The following is a 19806-nucleotide window of genomic DNA, read 5'->3' on the forward strand; positions in this document are numbered from 1 at the left end:
CATGGCAAAATCAGAACAATTGTTTCCCTAACACCCCTCTCTTTACCAGTGTCCCAAATTGTGGTATTGTCTATTTTAGGCTTGGCAAGGAATATGAAAGCCTAGCATCATCTATGCATCCAGTAGTGTGCCATGATAATTTTGCCAGCTCTTAAGGTGCCACAGGACTTGGAAGAGATTTCTTACTCCACATTTGTTGCAACTTGTTGGACAGAAACACACAGCTGAAGGATTTTCTATAACTGATTTCTTACCTAATGAAGGGTGGGTGGCCAGGGGGAGGCAGACAAGATTGAGAAGGCCAGACTTGTTATCTGGGAGTAATTTATTGCAAGACAGGCTCAGAAGAGAGGCTGACAGGGCAGTGCTCATCAACTACACCTTCATCACCAATGAACTATAGCAGGTTCTGGACAATTATAATTTACTTTCATGGTCCTGTCCTTACTTACAAGTGGCCTAAAACTGCTGCTCATCACCACCAACAGGCCACACAAATTTATTGTGGCACTTTATTTTCCATTACAATTTGTGTCAAGCAGCAGTTTCTGAACTATAATTAATGGAGTTCTTTGAAAACCTGTTTAGAGTCATTTATCAATTAGAAGACTTGTGAGCATTCTAACATGAAAGAAACCTTTTGCCCACCACTTTTTTTTAAAAAAAAAGACTTTATTTTTGCAGTTTTGAAAGTAAATGTAACAAAGAAATCCCTTTCCTTATCCCATAGACATTCCATGCATGTTAATACATCCCACTTAGGTGAGTTACAGGTAAGTTTATAAAATACTTCACACTGTTCATTTTAATCTCTCCAGATCAAGTGTCTCTTATACATCTTCTTAACAGGTTATTTCGAAGTGTACTATGAGTTGATGGTGGCAACACAGTAATGCTGTCATTCACAACATGTTGAATAAACATATACCAAACGCTTTCAAATTTATCCTAGCTTTTTGTTTTCTACAGTGCTCTGAATTGTTTCTTTGTTTTTCCATTAGGACTACATTCTGCATCCTATCCCATCACACCTCAAAATTCAGAATGGTTGCTATCTTTCAATGTTGGGTAATTAGCTGTCTAACAGTGATCATCAAGATTAGTAGGGCATTAAATCCTTATTGTCATCAATAAACAATTTTTAAAGAACTTAGGATCAGGTTGTAGCGCCTGCCCTGTAACGAGAAACCTCAGTAAAAAGTATTTCCAGAAAGTTTGTACAAACTTGCATTCGCAACACATGTGGTAATAGGATCCTGCTTGGTTACAGCCGCTCCAACATAGTGGACCAATTTGAGTTTATTTATTGTGTATCATTTGTGATGTCCTCCTTGGCAGTGCAAAGTAAGTTGTGTTTTTTCCTTTGCCTCCACAGACATTTTGAGGCATTACCATTCCAATAATCTTGAACTTGTGCTTCATGGACTGTTTAGTGTAGGCTGTAGTAAATCTTTAGTTGTGTGAGTGGGAGCAGCTTGTCTAAACCACTATCTTTTATCATGAGGTCATTGCCCCCAACCTTGCACACCTGTATTGATATTTCCCCATGCAAAGTGCACAAGATATATCATTTGCCCAATGGCTAATTGTGTGAATGACTTTTAAAAAATAGATTCAGGTAGGTAGCCGTGTCGGTCTGACGCAGTCAAAATAAATTAAAAAATTAAAATAAAAAATTGTCCAGTAGCACCTTAGAGACCAACTACGTTTGTTCTGGGTGTAAGCGTTCGTGTGCATGCACACTTCTTCAGTTACACTGAAACAGAAGTCACCAGACCCTTATATATAGTGGGAGGGTGGGGTGGGGTTTTTCTCAGAAGGGTGGTAGGAGATGGGTGATTGACTCAATGGGCATGGTAAACCTGTTGACAACTGTTAACAACTGCATACAAGGAAAAGGAAGGGATAGAATACAGATCTCCTTTCTCCTCCTCCTCCTCCTTTGCCACTGTCGGTGGAGGAGGAACGAGCAGCCTGCAAGCAGCCCTTTTGGGCTGCTCCTTCCTCCTCCACTGGTTTGTGGGGTGGTGAACCGGCTTATACTCAAGTCAATAAGTTTTCCCAGTTTGAGGGGGGTAAAATTAGGTGCCTCGGCTTATATTCGGGTCGGCTTATACTCGAGTATATTTTCTTTTTGGAGAGGCATCATATCCTTGCCAGGCAGCAAAGCAGCTACTGTTTTCCATCCAGGCAAGGTATGTAGAGGATATCAATGCATAGTCCCTGTTAGGAGTCTTTGAGTAATTTCCTCATGGAAGCTGTGCAGTCAGGAGGCATCTCAAGTATGCAAGTGAGACCTGTTCACCAAGTTGCATGGTCCATGTTCCTATGCCCACATTGGATGTTTAAAGTCAGTGGTAGCAACAGTTCTTCAGGCTCTCCAATTTGGGTTTTACGTTGGCAATGAACTCCTCAGAGGCACTTGAGAGTGGAAGTCGTGGGGGACCCATGGGTATCCCTGAAAGCAGAGTCACGATTGCTTTGGTCTCTGCAACGCCAAAGCCTAGCCAAAAGAAAAAAAAGGACACAAATCATTCCACATCAAAGTTTCTGTCCCACTTGGTAGTCAATGATGAAGGTCACAGCCCCACCATACATTTAAAGCACCCATACCAATTCAAAAGTCATGGACTAGCTTAGGAACTGTAGTTTGTTAAGGGTGCTGGGAATCGTAGCTATGGGAGACTAGTACCCTTAAACGACAGTTCCCAATATTTTGGGGGAAAGCCACAACTGTTACAAGAGTGCTTTACAATGTATAGTAGGGATGTGACTAAAATAATTTCTTTTCATAAAAGAGCAGGGGTAGAGAAACCCTATGATTTACTCACTGCATCTCAGGAAGTCTGGCCCTTGCCCACAAACTTTTAGCCAACCGACTAGTCCCCAACCTTTAATTACTTAATGTTTTTGACAGAAAAACAGAGGTGAGATTCCACACGGGAACTTACTGATTCAACATGACAATGTCATACGAGCTCTCAAAATTCGAGGGCTGACTATATCACACATGCATTTACTGCCTGACATGGAGCGTTACTGTTGCTAAACATTTGGGGAATCTGGCTAAATTCTATGGCAGAGAACAAGATATTACAATTAGATTCACAATGGAATATATACAGATGAAATCTGAGGCATAGTTCAAATGTACAAGCTGCTAGATGATTAGCATTTAGTACATACACTTTAGTATAAGCCAGGCATCCCCAAACTGTGGCCCTCCAGATGTTTTGGCCTACAACTCCCATGATCCCTAGCTAACAGGACCAGTGGTCGGGGAAGATGGGGATTGTAGTCCAAAACATCTGGAGGGCCAAAGTTTGGGGATGCCTGGTGTAAGCACTTGAGTACAAATAATTTGTTACTATCATCTTACAATAATAATATATATTTTTAGAGAAATGTATTTGGAAAAGAAATTGAGGTCTGAAAATCAAAGCAGTAGGAGAAAAGCCATGGGTGTAGCCAAGGAGGGGCAGGGGGAAGCTCTCCCCCCAAAATCAATCAACATCAATAAAAACCAATACAAATCTGTCCCCCCTAACAAAAATCCTGGCTATGCCCATGAGAAAAGCTGTATTTGAAGAAGTGCAAGGGGCAATTTGCAAAGGAAAAATGGAGAGAGAGAGAGAGAGTTGAATGGAGTCTTTCAGAACATACCTGCGCTTTATGGACAACAAAAGCTTTTTTTAAAAAAAGGAAATTCAGAAGCATTCAAGCCACGTTGGATAAACCATGTCAGATGGGCAGAAAAGGATTCAGTCTACTGTGGTACCTACCCTGTGCCATGAAAAAGCTGATTACTTCCTGGGTACAGTACTAGGAGACAGAAAATAAGTTTATTAATTTTATTATAGGTAATAAAAAAAGTGTAGGGCAGCTGGAGGTGGTATAGATAGTGTTATCAGGTAATTAGGGGAGAGGGAACAAGGAAGGATTGGGAAGGGAAGTGCACACAGGATCTGAGGTGGGTGCAATGAGTGTTTATTTAAATTTTTGGCAGAGTGCCAGCTAGGTCATATGGGTCCCACACCAACTGTTTGCAAATACATTCAGCAAGTGATGCATGTCAAGAAACCTGTTCCCATTTGCCCATTATCCCAAGCTGGGTAAAGGGTAGCGGGGAGATGCACACTATTTTTTAGAGCGTGCCATCTGTACTGTACAACTTACTGGGGGCAGGGGCGGCAGGGGGGGGGGTTATACTCCAGGGATAGAGCATAATGCCAAAATCGTGTATAGTCAAAACACAATGGGTTAAATGGTGGGTGGGGTTGCCATTCACCCCCCCAGATGCCCCCCCTAAAAATTTGGCTAAGTGTGTAAAGCTGAATAAAGTTGTTGTTGCTGTCATTCATCTGCCTCGAGAGACAATGGAGTGCACCTCCAGGGGTGAAGTCAAACGGCTGTGTTAGCAGCAGCAAGGTGACCTCTATGCGGTGCAAGCCTGGGCAGTGCATATGGAGGTCCTGGGCTGCCAGTGTAAGTTGGGAAACTGAGTATAGAGATGAGGTGCAGCAACTGACAGAGTGGTGCAGAGTCAACAACTTGCTCATAAACACAAAGAAAACTAAGGAGCTTGTGGTGGACTTTAGGAGACAGAAGAACGAGGTCCAGCCACTCTTGATTGACACAATTTGTGTGGAGAGGGTAACAACGTTTAGATTTCTAGGCATTGAGTTACAGGAGGATCTGTCCTGGAGTGTTAATACAAGGGGGCTTGTGAAGAAGGCGCAGCAGAGACTGTATTTTTTGAGAATTTTAAGGAAAAACCATCTTCCACAAAAGCTGCTGCTTGCCTTCTATCACTGTGCCATACAGAGCGTGCTCATGTACGGTTTATGTGTGTGGTACGGAAGCTGTACTTCCCAGGACAGAGCAGGGCTGTGTAGAATTATTAAAACAGCAGAGAGCATTATTGGCTGCTCACTCACCACCTTAGAACAAATTTACACCACCAGGTGCCATAGAAAAGCACTAAATATATCAAGAGATCCAACGCACCCTGGTCACCATTTCTTTGAGCTCCTGCCATCGGGACAGAGATATAGAACAATGCAGGCAAGAACGAGCCGTCTCAGGAACAGTTTCTTCTCTAGAGCAATTTTGGCCTTAAATGGAAAGCCCGGACTTTGAAGTCATCTTATTTTACTTGTTATTTTGTAGTATATTTACTGTTTTTAATTAGCTTTTTGTAATTTTGGATTATGCGGAATGCTTTATCTGAGTGGATGTAGCAACCGAGTAATTTCGTTGTTCCCGCAAGGGGACAATGACAATAAAGATATCTTATTATCTTATCTTATATATGAAAGGAAGGAGGAATCTGTTATCATACTATGATCCACTGTAATCAGTTTCAGTTAGAAATATCATACCTGATATTTTTGTGCCAAGGAGAGGTCTCCATTGGCAAAAGCTTCCAGCATTAAGTTATTTGCCTTGCCCAGATAGTTATAGGTGCTGTACGAAAACAAAAGCCAGCAGAGCAGAGTTAGTATTAATATGTGCCCCCATAACTAGAATCGATCGAGCAAAACTGGGACTCGCTACTGCACAGAGTAGCATGTCAGGTGCAATAAGCTATTAAAAGGGAGAAAGTGGGAGGGGAGATGCTACTGTACAGACTATGGTTACCATTCTAAACGGGGTAAGGAACTTTTTCAGATTCCCTTCCAGGGGCCACATGACAGTGGCGACCAGGGCCAAAGGCAAGAAGGGGTGGAACAAGAAACACAACATTTGCACAAGAGGCTGCTTTCTTCTGAACCTTCTCCATCCAGGCAAGGAAGAGACGTGATCGGGGGGGGGGGGAGGCACTGAGGGTTTTTTTTCTGAAAAGGAAGCAATGGCCAAATAAGTTTGGGGACCTCTGAGCTATACCAATAAAAAGAAGAACACTGTTTCAGACATGAATGTTTTCTTACTCATCACTCAGCTGTATAAACAAAAACTGGTACAGGGCTAAAAGCAGCCAGAAGAATGAACTGCAAAATGACCCTCTTTGGAACTCATACTTTCTCATCCATGTAAAGATGACTGAGGTTGCTAGCCTAACCCTCCTTACCTGGGAGTAAGCCCTACTGAATTCAATAGGATTTACTTCTGAGGTGACATAGTTAGGTTTGTGCTGTGAAAGAGAGACTGACCTTCCAACTGCCCCAGTCGCTCCCATAGCGAGTGCACCCAGGAGTTGCTGGTTAGGGAAAGACAAAAATCCACATATTTTATTTCCTTGAGAAAACAGTAGAACAACTTGTTGCTGGGAAGACAACATTCAAAAAGTGATCATGGCCCCTAAAAAACCGGAGGCATTCCTGTTGGGGATGACCGGAGTGGAAATATCAAAAGCTGACCAGAAATTGTTCATGTGCGCCACTACAGAAGCTAGAATTTATTAGCCCCAAAGTGGAAACAGCAAGAATTACCGACAGTAGAGGAATGGCAGACGAAGATGATGGACTATGCAGAATTGGCAAAGCTGACGGGGAAAATCCAAAAGCAGAGTGACCCAGGGTTCCAGGGAGAACACTTTATTGAATACGTAGGCAATCAGTGTAAACATATAAAGACACTAGCAGGACTGCGATGAAGTTTGCAACATTTAAAAGAAGAAACTTTCTACTTGTGCTTTAAGTTCTAAGTAATTTAAGTTAAATGTAGAAGTTAGACAGTATAAATGTGTGGTTCTAAGATGTGTTTTATAAAAACCAGATGATGGAACGGAAGGAAGTCAAAAACTCGGTAGAGCTAAAAAATTGTGAAAGGTGGTACGATGTTATAACATTGTTTAAAAAATGGAAAATTAATTTTAAAAATTACATGAAAAACAAAAACAAAAAGTGATCATGGCAACTCTTTAGGAAGGCAGAAGATGTCCCCAGTAGCACAAAAAGCACTACTTGGTTACATCACTTTAGGAAGCCATCTTGCTATTCTAGTACACCAGTTATTAATATAGAAATGCCTTACCTCATCCACACCGTACAGAAGTGCAAACTGGCCTTTATCATTTTTCTTCACACACTGCCCAAAATCCAGGAGGTCTTTATCACTGAACTTCACCCCCTTAAAGGTGGGGATCTGCTCTATCATCCCATTTAGCAGTTCTTCAGCATTAACTGAACAGAGAGGGAGAGCAAAAGAGAGGAACATCAACAAGTTTTCAGGTCTTACCGGGCAAAGTACATGACCACATCTGGCAAGAAAACATCACAATAGAGGCTGTGAACCTATCCCAAAATACACTACAAAGAATGTGTTCTTGTGAAAAGGTGTAAATCTGGGAAGAATGCCCCCAAAGTTATCTCTTCCTCATCTGTGGAAGGCAATAGAAATGGAATTCCTTGATCAGAATACACTATAATCTTACACCAGATTTTGCAGACGTCCTCCTGTCTCAGAGCAGGAACTCTGGGAATTGTGGGCCAAGAGGGAGGTAAAGCAATGTTTAACAGACTATTATTGGCACTCTCACAAAGCTACCATTTTTCTAGCTTTTTGAGGGGAAACCTTGGCCATTACACTGGCTCAAAATTTATATACGGTACTTTCTCTTCTCTTTTTGGCGATCACTCGTAGCTGAGTAAGATTGTCCTCCATAAACACGGTTTTAACAATGAGTCTAAAAAAATGTAGTAAAACAAATACTTAATAATGCATATAGACAAGGATAATGCCCTCTAATACTGGCATATGTATGAACAATGGAACTTAGTCCTGATCCACACCATACATTCAAAGTGCATCCACTGGGCATTTAAAGCACACGACTTCCCTAAAGAACCATGGGAACTGTGGTTTCTCCTCAAAGAGTTACAGTTCCCAGCATCCTTAACAAACAACAGTTCCCAGCACTATTTGAGGGAAGTAATGTGCTTTAAATGTGTCTTGGGTGCACTTCCGGTTTCTGCAGATGGTGGAAAGCAGCATGAGTCCAAACGTCTGACGGACTTGAGCCCCGAGGAGAAACGGGGAAGTGCCAAGGTGAGGCGCACCCCCCCCCCAAAAAGCCCCGAGAGGGTGCTCAGGGTGTTGAGAGGTCCAGCAGACTGCAAAAGGGCTCTCCTGCAACCCCCAAACTGCTTTTGTGCTGGAAAGTACAGGGAGTGGGGGGGAGCAGCGATCGAGCTGTGGACTTGACTTTGAACTACAGCCATTGGTGAATTCGAAACCAGAAGGGAAAACTTGGAACAAACTTTTTGTGCACTCTGTTGGGGGAATGAATGGAACTACGGTATATATCTAGGTTGCAGTGACTTATAGAAGACTGAACTTGTTTTTCTAAAGACAAACTGGAACTGAAATCAGTAAAAGAGGCTGGAATCTTGGAAGGATTGGATCTGCTGGAAACCCCTTAAAAGGTTTCCTCCTTAAAAGGAGGAAATCATAAGGATTTTTAATTGCTTGCAATCTCTCACATCCTTCTGAGACATTTTAAGAAAATAGGTCTAATAAGAAGCAAGTACTCTCCCCTGGTTAATTAAGCTGAATTCTTTTTGAATACTGCTCTTTGTTTTCTTTTTAAAGTAAATATATGTGAAATCTAGAATTCATTTGAAATGTGGACTTTATGTTAAATTGTATAAATGCACTAGGTAATACAGCTTGAGGGGAAAGGCTTAGGAGGGTGAAAAGTAGGAAAATCCACTGAGCCAGTAAGAGACAATCTAAATCAAATCCCTTATGAATACACAGTGGAAGTGAGGAACAGGTTTAAGGATTTAGATTTGGTGGACAGAGTATAATACTAGTATAATAGATCTAGGGCTATCTTGACTACCACTACATTCTGAAGTACAATCCTATGCATTTGACATTTGCCTAAATTAATTAAAACACCAAACATACGCAGAAAGAGCTGCTGAGTCCACCAACTTTCCCCCGAGATGTAATTAGGATGGTCTAGGTGAGTAGCACTTACTTTTTATACCAGTCAGGGGAGGGATGTGGTAATAATAGAATGGGATGCCTGGGGCTTCAGATGCAACATCCCGCAAGAAGGCAACCAGAGCATCTAAATAAGAGAAGACAATGAAAGCAATTGAAAACCTGGGTAATTTTGAAGAGCACACCTCATGTACAATGTAGGCCTATGTGACATGCAAGTAGCAACCCCAAACTGCCTGCACAACTATCCCTGCCCCCATCCAACACACAGAGAGATTAAAATGGAATTTTGGTCCACTCTTGAAGGGGTGCCATAGTTGGTAATTCACCTTCCCAGCTAGGCTGCCAATTGTAAATACGTGGCTGGAGGTGGAGAGACTGAAAAGGAGAGAAGGATTGTTCCAGGCTTTCATCTGGGATTCCCAAACCACCAGAGCTAATCTGATTCATGTCAATGAGGATAAATGATGGTAGCATCTCAAATTAACACAGAATATGGTAAAGAAAATGGATGCAGGAAGATGCAAGAACAAAAAGACTGCAGACCACATCTTCATTATTTGTGAATTGTGAGATGCAAGTCTAGGCTCTATAAAAGTAGAAATCTTCCCAGGAGATTAACTAAGTATGTTCAAAGCTTAGATGCATCCTTTTGCATGATACACAGAAGTGGACCTAAAAGCCATTTCTTTTTACCTTCCACAGTCATACCTCATTTTGCGGCCGGGATCCATTCCGGAGCCCCAGTCACTAGCCAAAAAGGACGCAGGGCAAAGCGCCACATCTGCACGGAGCGGTTTGCACTTCTGTGCATGTGCGAAGCACAATTTAGCGCTTCTGCACATGTGCTAGGTACAAACCCAGAAACAACCTGTTCCGGTACTTCCGGGTTTGCTGCAGACATTCACCGGAATGGATGCTAGACAAGTCGGATGTTCACGGAGGTATTACTGTATATTCATGGATGGGCATACTCTGCACTAAAAGAAAACAAACACACACACACTCCCAAAACATTCTGGCTAAGGTAACCTGAAATCTGTACGAAGAAAAATAGGCTTTTGCGGCCAATATAAATTATGCAAATTTGTCTAATTTATCATGCTCATCTTGCATAATTTATTCTGTCAGTCAAGAGGCACTGAAGCCTCACCTCCTGATCACTGGAATTCTTATTCAGCCACCACTCTGGCTTCTGAGATTTTACAAGGTCCATTACCTGATATTTTTCAATTGTGACTTCCAAGCCACAAGGACTGCAAGGTTTCCTTCTTTTTCAAATGGAAGCAGAGATCCACAGGAAAGTGAATTTGCCCCCAATGCCACATTTTGTGGCTTTTCTACACTCCCATAGAATACAAAGAGGGAATGTAAATTGAAAAGTAACTGCTAAGGCATTGATTATGCAGCAGTTAACAGAAGCAGCCCACATCTCACATCCCAACAACACTGTTCTTCACAGTACTGAAGACCTGCCCAGGATGTAGATGGAAAGAGGGGAAATAATACAGTGGGACCTGCCTCCTCACCTTTCTTCACCTGTTTGAAGAAAGAGGGGGCGATGACAGCTATGCCATCCGCTCCTATTTCTGCTGCATGCTTAGCCTGAAAAGGAATGAAAGAAATTATATCCATAGAGATTGGCACCATCACGGAAGTGCTAAAAAAGGAACAGATCACTTGTCTATGCCCCAATTACATGAGAATTCCCTAGCTAGAGTTATGTATACAAATATACAGTGGTACCTCGAGTTACAAACGCTTCAGGTTACAGACTTTGCTAACCCAGAAATAGTACCTCAGGATAAGAACTTTGCTTCAGGATGAGAACACAAATTGTGCTGCGGCGGCAGCCAGAGGCCCCATTAGCTAAAGTGGTACCTCAGGTTAAGAACAGTTTCAGGTTAAGAACGGACCTCCGGAACGAATTAAGTTCTTAACCAGAGTTACCACTGTAATTGGATCTCCTGATGGTACTGTTTCTATAGCCATTCCTGGCTGTTTTGAGAAGGAGGAGATATTCTGATTGCAAAGCAATTCTTTTGGTGGGCTTTATGTGTCTTGATCATCTGCAGTGATCATACGCTAACAATTAGCTACTCCAAGTATCTGCAATGCAAATAACACTTTATTTTTTTTAAATAGCTGGAACCCACTTAATTTGTTGAAACTACACCCTCACCTTATTTTCTCCCTAAAGCTGCTTCCCTGAACCTGTCGCTCTGCAACTGATGTCAGACTCCAACTTCCATCACCTCAAGCCAGCATGGCCCACGGTCAGGGATGATGGGAGTTGTAGGCGGAATTTCAGCAAGTGTAGCTTCTCAACCCTGCACTGACATGAAGGGAGTCAATGTGGCATAATGGTTAGAGTGTTGGACTAGGATGTGGGAGACCAGGGTTCAAATCCCCACTCAGCCATGAAGCTCACTGCCATTGAGTAACCTTAAGCCACTCATTCACACTCAGCCTAACCTACTTCACAGGTTTGTTGTGATGATAAAATGGGCAAGACGAGAATTATATATAGTATGCCACCTTGAGCTCTTTGGAGGGAAGGTGGGATATAAATGCAATGAATAAATAAATGTAGGCGGGACTGTCTCCTTGTGCAGCCAACGTTCATGTAGGATAAAAACAGGGGGAAATACATTAAAAACCACACACTCACCAGTCCCTTTGCTTCTGGTAAACTGAGTGCACCAACATGAATAATCACGTAATCTAATCTGCAAAATAGAAAAGAGGAAAGCGTGTTTGTGTGTGCGGTCATTTTGCTGACAGTTTGCATTTCAAGCATTTCATAATATCTATTTAAATGCAACCTTGTCGAGGACAAACTCATGTATTAAAACCAGGTCCATGTGTTTGTACATGTGCATGTATGTCTCTTATCTATATCAGGGTGGGGAAACACAGACCCAGAGGTTGCATAAAGTTTCTACCCCAGGTCTCCAGCTATTTTTGCCTGGGTGGGATGTGCCCCCGAGCCATGACAATGCTGCTTGCTTGCCTGGAATGGAGGATAGAGAGTTTGAAAAGGTCCCCCTGATCTAATATCTTGGAATAGAAAATCTGCTTCACTGAGAGGCAATTAAGAATTAACAGAAAAGCAGAGAAGGACTTGATTCCTTCCTCAGACATCTTTAGTCCAAACTGCTCCACAGCTTTCCCTCTCCCTTGATAGCATTTCACTTGCTTTCAAATCATCTGTTCTAAAGCAACTTGAAGAAGGAGGAGGAGGAGGAGGAGGAGAGCATTGGGAATTAATGAGCAGTTAGCCCCTCAGTGCACACACATCAGCATACAGATGTGTGTTCATCACATGTGAAAACGTGCAACACAGGGATATATGCCATTTTGTCCAGTAAAGAGGCATATTTATGCAGAAATGCAGGTATTTCAAAGAGAAAGATGAACAGCAAAATGAAACACAGAGCAAAAGTAGAACACTGTCAAAATCTGTAGCCCATGTTTCAAAAACTTGTAGAGGAAAAGGAGCATATTGAGTCATATTCCCCCACCCTTCAGGAGTGCCCCAGAAACTCTTCTCTGAAGATTTGTGCCTTCACTTAGCCAGCTTAATCAAAAATAAATATGTTAAGTGGTTTATAAAATAAAATAAATATTTTAAGTGGTTTACATAAAGTACTATAAATATTCATAAGAGAACACCAATTAAGAAAAAAGAATGTATGATATTCAGTGGGAAAGCCAGAAGTCACAGGACCATGAAAAGAGTTCTGCTGGATCAGGCCAATGGTCCATCCACATTGTTCTCCCTGCGGCCAGGCAGGTGCCTCACCTGAGCTCCACAGCACTCTCCCCACTGGGATTCCCAGCAATGGGCATTCAGAGACACTGTGACTCTTGACCATGCAGCACCACACCTTTGGCAGATGCTACCTAGGCCAGCAAACTTTGGAATGGTAAAAATTATTATTTGGCCCAATCACAGCCACTTTACAGGTCACATCCATGTGCTCTTATAGAATCAGAGGATTTCAATTACTTAAAGTTTAAGCAGTAGTCAAGGTAGCAAATTAAAAAGACAACAAAAGGGGGCTGCATCAAAGCCGTTTGAAATAATTTTTAGCAACCTTGTTGAAGGGGAAATTAATATTTAAAAGCAGAAACCAATATATTCACAGACTTTTAGTATTACAAAGTTAACATTTGCAAGTAGAAGGAAAAGGATTCTTAAAAGCTTTCATGCTCTGTGTGCTTTGCCCTCCGGTGATTTCTACATAATTCATACACAGAATCATAGAACTGTAGACTTGGGACCCTGAGGGTCATCTAGTCCAACCCCCTACAATGCAGGAATCTCAACTAGATCATACATGACAGATGCTTTAAAAACCTCCAAGGAAGGAGAGTCCACCACCTTCTGAGGAAATCTGTTCCACTGTCATAAAAGGTAAAACTATTATTTCATCTCTGAACCAGGAGCAGCGCAGCCCAAGCATTCTGTCTGAAAGAAACAACACTCTCTCTTTCCCCATATCCCACCTCTCCATCCTTATTTTCAGCCTGCAAGGAATGGTATAGACAAAAACAAGACAGACAGCTCTCTCCTCCTATAAATATCCACTTTTATTTCCCTTGTTTTCTTTGAGCAACGAGAAGATATAAAGAAATCTGCCGGAGATGAGAGACAGACATTAACATACTGCAGCTTGTTACTTTCGACGGTAGTCTCGAAAAACTGTTCCCCTCTCCTTGGCCTTTAAAGGGGAAAAAAAGGAAGGAAACAGAGCACAGATTTCATAATCAACTGTCTTTGCTTAGATAGCCAGTGATTTCTCTGAAACACACCAATCTCGCCCCACCCCACCCCTGGTTACTCACTTATCTTTGCCCTTAGTCACCCACTCTTCTGCCAGCTGCTTCCTCTCCTGAACGCTCAGGGACAGGCCTTCTCCTGTAGTTCCATTTACTGTGACCAAAAAAGGAAAAAATGGAAGTATTTGCACACACAGAAAGAACAGAGTATTTTTTTTGGGGGGGGGGGAAACGATTACTTCAGCATGTTTTCAGGAAGCCTTGCTGCACAGATCATGGAGTGCATTGCAGGAACATAGCAAGTTGCCTTATCAGGGCTAGCCCACTCATGAGGAAAGGTGAAGCGACTGCCTCAGGTGGTAGAATCCACAGGGGCAGCAGTTTTGGCCTCAAAGGAATGTATTACCCCCCCCCCCCCAATGCCACCTCTACAGTGGCCTCTTGGCCAATAGGAGACACTGCTGATCTTCTCCCACCATCTATCTCAAGGTAGATCTTTAGTCCCACCCCACCCCCCGCCTTGTTCCTGATGTAGATCTTTGCTCACCCCTTCTTCCCTGGAGGGGGTGGGGTGGGGTGGGCGCCATTTTTTGGTTTACTTCAGGGGCCAAAATGTCTTGGTCCAACCTTGCGCCTTATACTGGGTCAGATCTGTAGGCCCATGGTACAAGGGCTAAAGTTCACAGAGAGGTTTTTAAAAAGTGATCTCTCTTCCCAGGGAACTCTGGGAACTGTAGCTCTGTGAGGAGGAATAAGGGTCTCCTAACAACTCTGGCGCGCTCTGGCCCATGGGGTCACAAAGAGTCGGACACAACTAAACGACTAAACAACAACAACAACTCTCAGCAGTTAACTACAGTTCCCACAATTCTTTGCGGGAAGCATGCACATGGGACCTATCACAGCATAAACGTCCATGGAGAAGGCTCAGTTTCAGAAACAAGTACCTACAAAAACTGCACACTGCAACGATAAATTAGACATTTAAGTTGTCATCTGCCTCCCTGGAGTGAATATGGGCAGCCAAGTTGTTTGTTATCTACCAGACTGCACAAAATCCTTTGATAAGAAGAGCTCTCTGCTGCATCAAATCAGACCAAGGGCCAGCATCCGATTTTCCTTAGTGGCCAATCAGATGCCTTCCTACGTTGCAGGGGGCTGGACCAGAGGACATTGGGGTCCCTTCCAACTGTACACTTCTACAATTCTATGCCTCTGGAAAGCCTAGAGTACAATAGGACTCTCCAGCTCAGGCATCCCCAAACTGCGGCCCTCCAGATGTTTTGGACTACAATTCCCATCTCCCCTGACCACTGGTCCTGTTAGCTAGGGATCATGGGAGTTGTAGGCCAAAACATCTGGAGGGCCGCAGTTTGGGGGTGCCTGCTCCAGCTGTTGCTCCCCAAACGGACACATTCAGAGGCATGGTACCTCTGATCCTGAAGTAATTGTGATAAGGTTATCACAATATATTGTGTCATCTTAGATGTCTGGGGCTGAAATGATAACCATTTCTGTGTAGGAGACAGTCCACACAAAAGCAAATGGTCTCATAAGCCATATCTTACCAAAGACATTCTTCACAGCTTGCTCATTTATCAGGTAGTCCACATATTGGCCAATCACAGAGAGGTTGATTTCCCTGAAGAAAGGAACACAAGATAGGAAGCATGATCACCTTTAGCCATAACTGAAAAGAAAAACCCAGAATGTAAAGTGTCAGGCATGCACACATGAAAGCTGAACCTGAACAACCAATCTTCCCTCGCCAGACAGATCATACAATAATTTGATTAAAGGCATCACTCCCTACAGTACGCTAATGCCATTTGTTTCCATTCACAGTTTGGAAATGACGCAAAAACAGAAACCAGAAAGCCAAAGAAAGGAGAGCCCATTGCATGGAAACTTTCAACCTTGTTTTCCAGGCTGCAAAAGCTGTTGTACATTCCTTGTTCCTGTTTCCCCCCTGCTATCTCCGGACAGCTTTCCAACTCTGAATGGGAGCAGCAGGAAAACACTGTCTGTCTGACGTCACCAGGTTTTGCCAAGAGCAGAGGGCTCAGAAACTCTGTTCTATCTAGCTGCTGGTCCAAGTGGATACAGGGAAGCCCGTCTGGTTTCCCATTTCCCACTCAATCCCAGTTGGACGAAGCCCCTAGTCCCTGGCCCATGAAAATTCGGGGAAGTCCACCCTGCCTCTTTGAAAGGCATTTGCATGGCCACAGAAGCAGCAGGAAGTCCTGGGCCAAGTCATCGTTGCCACAGGGTGTCTGGCTCCAAGGTCACCTCACTTGTTCGTACCAAGGTCAACGTTGTTAATAAGTGTCTCACCCCTTGCTGACAGAAGCAAACTAGTGATCTGTGAAGATGGGTCACATTCTTGAAAAGAGAATGGCTGACCAGCAGCACTGTCTGTTTTTCCTTCCTGATAAGCTCTTGATCTTAAGCTTGCCAGGTTGTGCAGGGCTCCAGGAGGCAGAGAGGCAGCACAGGAATAAGCAAGAGTCTGCTTTTAAAATTTAGTTTTCTTTTGTTAAATGGGGGCAGGCGGTGGGGGGTGGGGGCTACCATTATGCTTTATTCCAATGGTGGGCCAATTTCACCCTTCTATAGTCCACTTTTTTTCTTCTTACTAGAATTACCACGGTTTTATATTTATATTTATTGCATTTAATCTAGAAGTATTTATAACCTGCTTAATATTTATAAAATCTCTAAGCAATGTACAACATAAAAAGCATACCAGTATGATTTTTTAATATAAAAAAACCAATTCATGGATACAATCAAAACCTACATTAAAGGGAGCGACTGGAAGTGGAAGTGAGAATTGTGATTTCCGGAATTCACCAGACTGATAGTCTTTGCTGACTCTGCTGAATGCCTGTCATCTCCCCTACCAGGCAAGAGATCCTAACTATACAATCTTAACAGTTAAGGTTTAACTAATCTGTGTCCAATGACCGCCCAAGCATGCATGGTTGCTTAAGAATAGGCAAGAGGATCAGACCAAGGTCTACCCAGTCCAGCAATATTTGCAAGAATTCCAGCAACCAGCAGGCATTGCGTTGGCCACTGGAAACTGGATAATGCAGGGAGGCAGACTGCCCATTCCTAGTCTACGCTACACTAGAATAATAGATCTGCAAAGGATTGGATCCAAACACCTGCTCCAGATCAGGATCTTCCACATCTTACAAAGGAGCCCACTTGGGCGAGGAACGAAAGAGATACTTCAGGCATCTCCAATGGACAGTGTGCAACCTTTGGGGTGTGGGGTTCCCTTTCCTCTCTCGAACAGCAGGTCACAGTGCCACTTCACAAACTGCTTTAGAAACACCTCTCCATTTCAAAAGTTGTTGCCATAGATAAATGGTGACTCCTTAGGTCAGGCATCCAAGAGCTCTCAATATGTTTCTGAATACAAGTCCCATCAGCCTTAGCCGTGCCCTAGTGGAGTGGTTCTTTGAATTCTGGTTGTAATTGTAAGTGCTCTCCAGGTACACTGAGCCATACAGAGTAACTTTGTAAGTTATGTATGTCACACACACTAGAGGTCCCTGCACGCTGCCTCTGAAGCAGTGCAAACAGATACTTCAAGCAAGTGAACCAAGCTATCTGCTTAAGAGGGTCAAAAACTTAGTATTTTGTAGTTGCAGAGAAGTTGTGCTCTAAAATTCGATGGCAAGACCGAAAGCTCTGGTTAATCATTGCCATTTTAAATCCAATTTCCCCCTTTCTGTTGAAGACAGGTGCAGATAGGCAATGAAGGATATGATAAAACGAATCATGATCTGTGCCTGTGATTTATTTAAGAGCCCATCAAACCTTACTGCCGTTGCTTTGAAGGCTGAGGAGATATTTACCCATCCTGAGTCATTGGAGTGACAGTGGCTGCCACGACACCCTGCAGTCTCTTCTGGGCTGCCATGGAGCGGTTGGGGTGGCGTCAGAGAAAGAGAAGAGCCCTGGTTGCGACAGGAAAATAAGCAGATGTTGAATAGCCCTCTCTTAATACCAAACCCTTACAGACAGAGTCCAGGACACAGAGAACTTTCTATTGTTCTTTCAGGAACAATATGCAGTTTTGGCAAACATTCAGCATCAAGACAAATAAACAGCCACCCAACAGCGCATGCCTTGCCTCTTGACTGCATTTTTAGTTCTTAAAAGCGCTTACTGCTTTTAATGGCTGTATTTGTTTTGCAAGCCACCCTAGACAGCCTATGCTCTGGGAAGCCTCTATATATGGATTTCATGATGCAGTAAGTAAATGCATATGGCATTCACTTCCACAATAATGGAAGCTGCTGGAAGAGGAAAAGGGAAGGAAAAGGCTATTGCCCTTTATGCTCTGCTTGTGGGCATCTTGGATACATCTCGTTGGTCGCTGGATGAAACAGGATGCTGGACCAGAACCAGTATTCCTAATTCAGATGTTACAGAGAAATAGATCTGAGTATCATTAATGTACTAGTGACACCTTGCTTAGAATTCTCTCATGGCCACTCTCAATGGCTTCATGTAGATGTTAGACAGATATTCAATAGACTGGGGACAAGATGATACCACCAGAGTTATAGGTGGAGTCCAATCATGTGGCCCCAAATATCTGAAGGAGAGAGGACTCCTTCCATACACACCTGCCTGGATATTATAATCAGTGCCATTAGCAGTGCTTGCTGCCTTCTAAGGCCTGCAAAAGACACCCATGACATGACTTTCTTGGTGGTGGTCCCTCCCTGCCAACAAACATCTAGTGCCATCATTGTTCACTGTGGCTTGGTCCAAATACACAACTTTGCCCAGGTCTTGGGCGAGAGGGAAATAGTGCTATAAGATCTTACTGTTACTGAGTTGCAGTAACCTTGAGGTGAAAGGTGGGCTATAAATCCAAATGACTATCTTATCTATCTATCTATCTAAACTGCTGACTTTCAGATTTCAAAGGCAGAGTGTCCATGGCTTCTTTGGGTCCCTAAGGGTTTGTGTTTCCAAATAACTTCATGAAATCATCACCCTCCAGATTCAACAACTTCTTGCACAAGGCACTTCTACCACACCCTTTCCTTCTCCTCTGCCTTTGAAAACCAAACCAAACCACAGCCCTTCAGCCTGAAAAAGCAGTGGACAAACCACTTTGTGACTTTCACTCCACCAGCCATAATTCAAGGAGTTGTGCTACTGCTGTTCTAGGTACACACTTCCTGCAGACTCTGCAGGCAATAACGGGGACAGCTACAGTTTTTCATTTTGCACACAAACTATCTTCCTGGACTCTCTTGAACAAATATGAAAATACCATTGCTGTTGTTTTAAAAAAGAAACACCATTCCTTCAGGGCATTCCTCCCTGTGCAGCCCACCCTGCACTTCTTAGAAAACAGTTAAGGACTGCATTATTACAGATGATCCGTCACTCGGACCATGGCACAACAAAGCAATAACCTCGCCGTATTCATTCCCCAAGAGCCCTATCCTGCAAAGAAGGAACTAGTTTGCCAACAAATCCGGTACGATGTAACTGCCCGGCAGCAGACACAAGAAAACAGGGCACACTTCTCTCTCACCTGACCTAGCCTAGGAAGTTCTGCAGCTACAGTACCGGCTTCTACGAATCAGACGGCTTTGCGGCTGCTTCTTTAAACGAAATAAATAAACATTACTGAGCATGCCCAAAAGTTCTGAGCATGCTCAGTACAAAGATGGGAAATCACTGCCCTGAATTAAGCAGTTCAATTCAGCTGCAGGAGTTTGCTGGCTGAGAGTGAAAAGAGGGAATTGTAAATGCAGCCTCAGCCGGGTGAAATTAAGATATACATCAGGCATAGGGACTTACCCAGTTTTCTGGGATGAGCAGCAAGTTTTTGATTTCAGAGATATTCCATAATAAATACATTGTACACGCACATGCACAACATAGATTTTTATCCCTCCCAAATTCTAAAACCCATAGTGAATAGTAACATGAACAGCACAATTCTATACAGGTTTCTTCATTGGGAAGCCTCGTTTAGATTTACTCCCTGGTAAGCTAACAGTGAACTGCGGTGCCCTATATAAGTGTGTTTTTAATGTTTGATATCTTACTGTGTTTTAATTTGTTGGAAGTTGCCCAGAGTGGCTG

At 43.0% G+C, this 19806-nt stretch overlaps 1 protein-coding gene across 2 annotated transcripts; it reads right to left on the reverse strand.

Annotated features, from left to right (window-relative positions):
• Positions 1–651: 651 nt before the first annotated feature.
• NPL (N-acetylneuraminate pyruvate lyase) lies at positions 652–19427 on the reverse strand. Of its 2 annotated transcripts, none has more exons than XM_035124193.3 (12): positions 19255–19427; positions 17547–17648; positions 15246–15319; positions 13744–13831; positions 11564–11621; positions 10422–10497; positions 8927–9019; positions 6976–7124; positions 6153–6199; positions 5382–5466; positions 3783–3822; positions 652–2503 (listed from the first exon to the last, which is right to left on the reverse strand). In XM_035124193.3, the coding sequence occupies exons 2-12, from the start codon at positions 17609–17611 to the stop codon at positions 2352–2354; spliced, it is 927 nt and encodes a 308-aa protein (XP_034980084.2). In that variant the 5' UTR covers positions 17612–17648; positions 19255–19427; the 3' UTR covers positions 652–2351. The 2 variants fall into 2 exon arrangements, with proteins under 2 accessions (XP_034980084.2, XP_034980083.2); XM_035124192.3 differs by having other exon boundaries at positions 19250–19369.
• Positions 19428–19806: the final 379 nt, after the last annotated feature.

Source organism: Zootoca vivipara, chromosome 7 (assembly GCF_965207765.1).
Source record: "Zootoca vivipara chromosome 7, rZooViv2.hap1.1, whole genome shotgun sequence".
Lineage (NCBI taxonomy): Eukaryota > Metazoa > Chordata > Lepidosauria > Squamata > Lacertidae > Zootoca > Zootoca vivipara.

Excerpts from the sequence above, each read along its gene's own strand:
- NPL (XM_035124193.3), bottom strand. The coding sequence starts at position 17,611 with ATGGCAGCCCAGAAGAGACTGCAGGGTGTCGTGGCAGCCACTGTCACT. Across the intron at positions 9,020-10,421 it reads CTTCAAACAGGTGAAGAAAG|ATGCTCTGGTTGCCTTCTTG; the intron begins GTGAGGAGGCAG and ends TCTCTTATTTAG. Across the intron at positions 7,125-8,926 it reads TCCCCTGACTGGTATAAAAA|TTAATGCTGAAGAACTGCTA; the intron begins GTAAGTGCTACT and ends CTCTCTGTTCAG.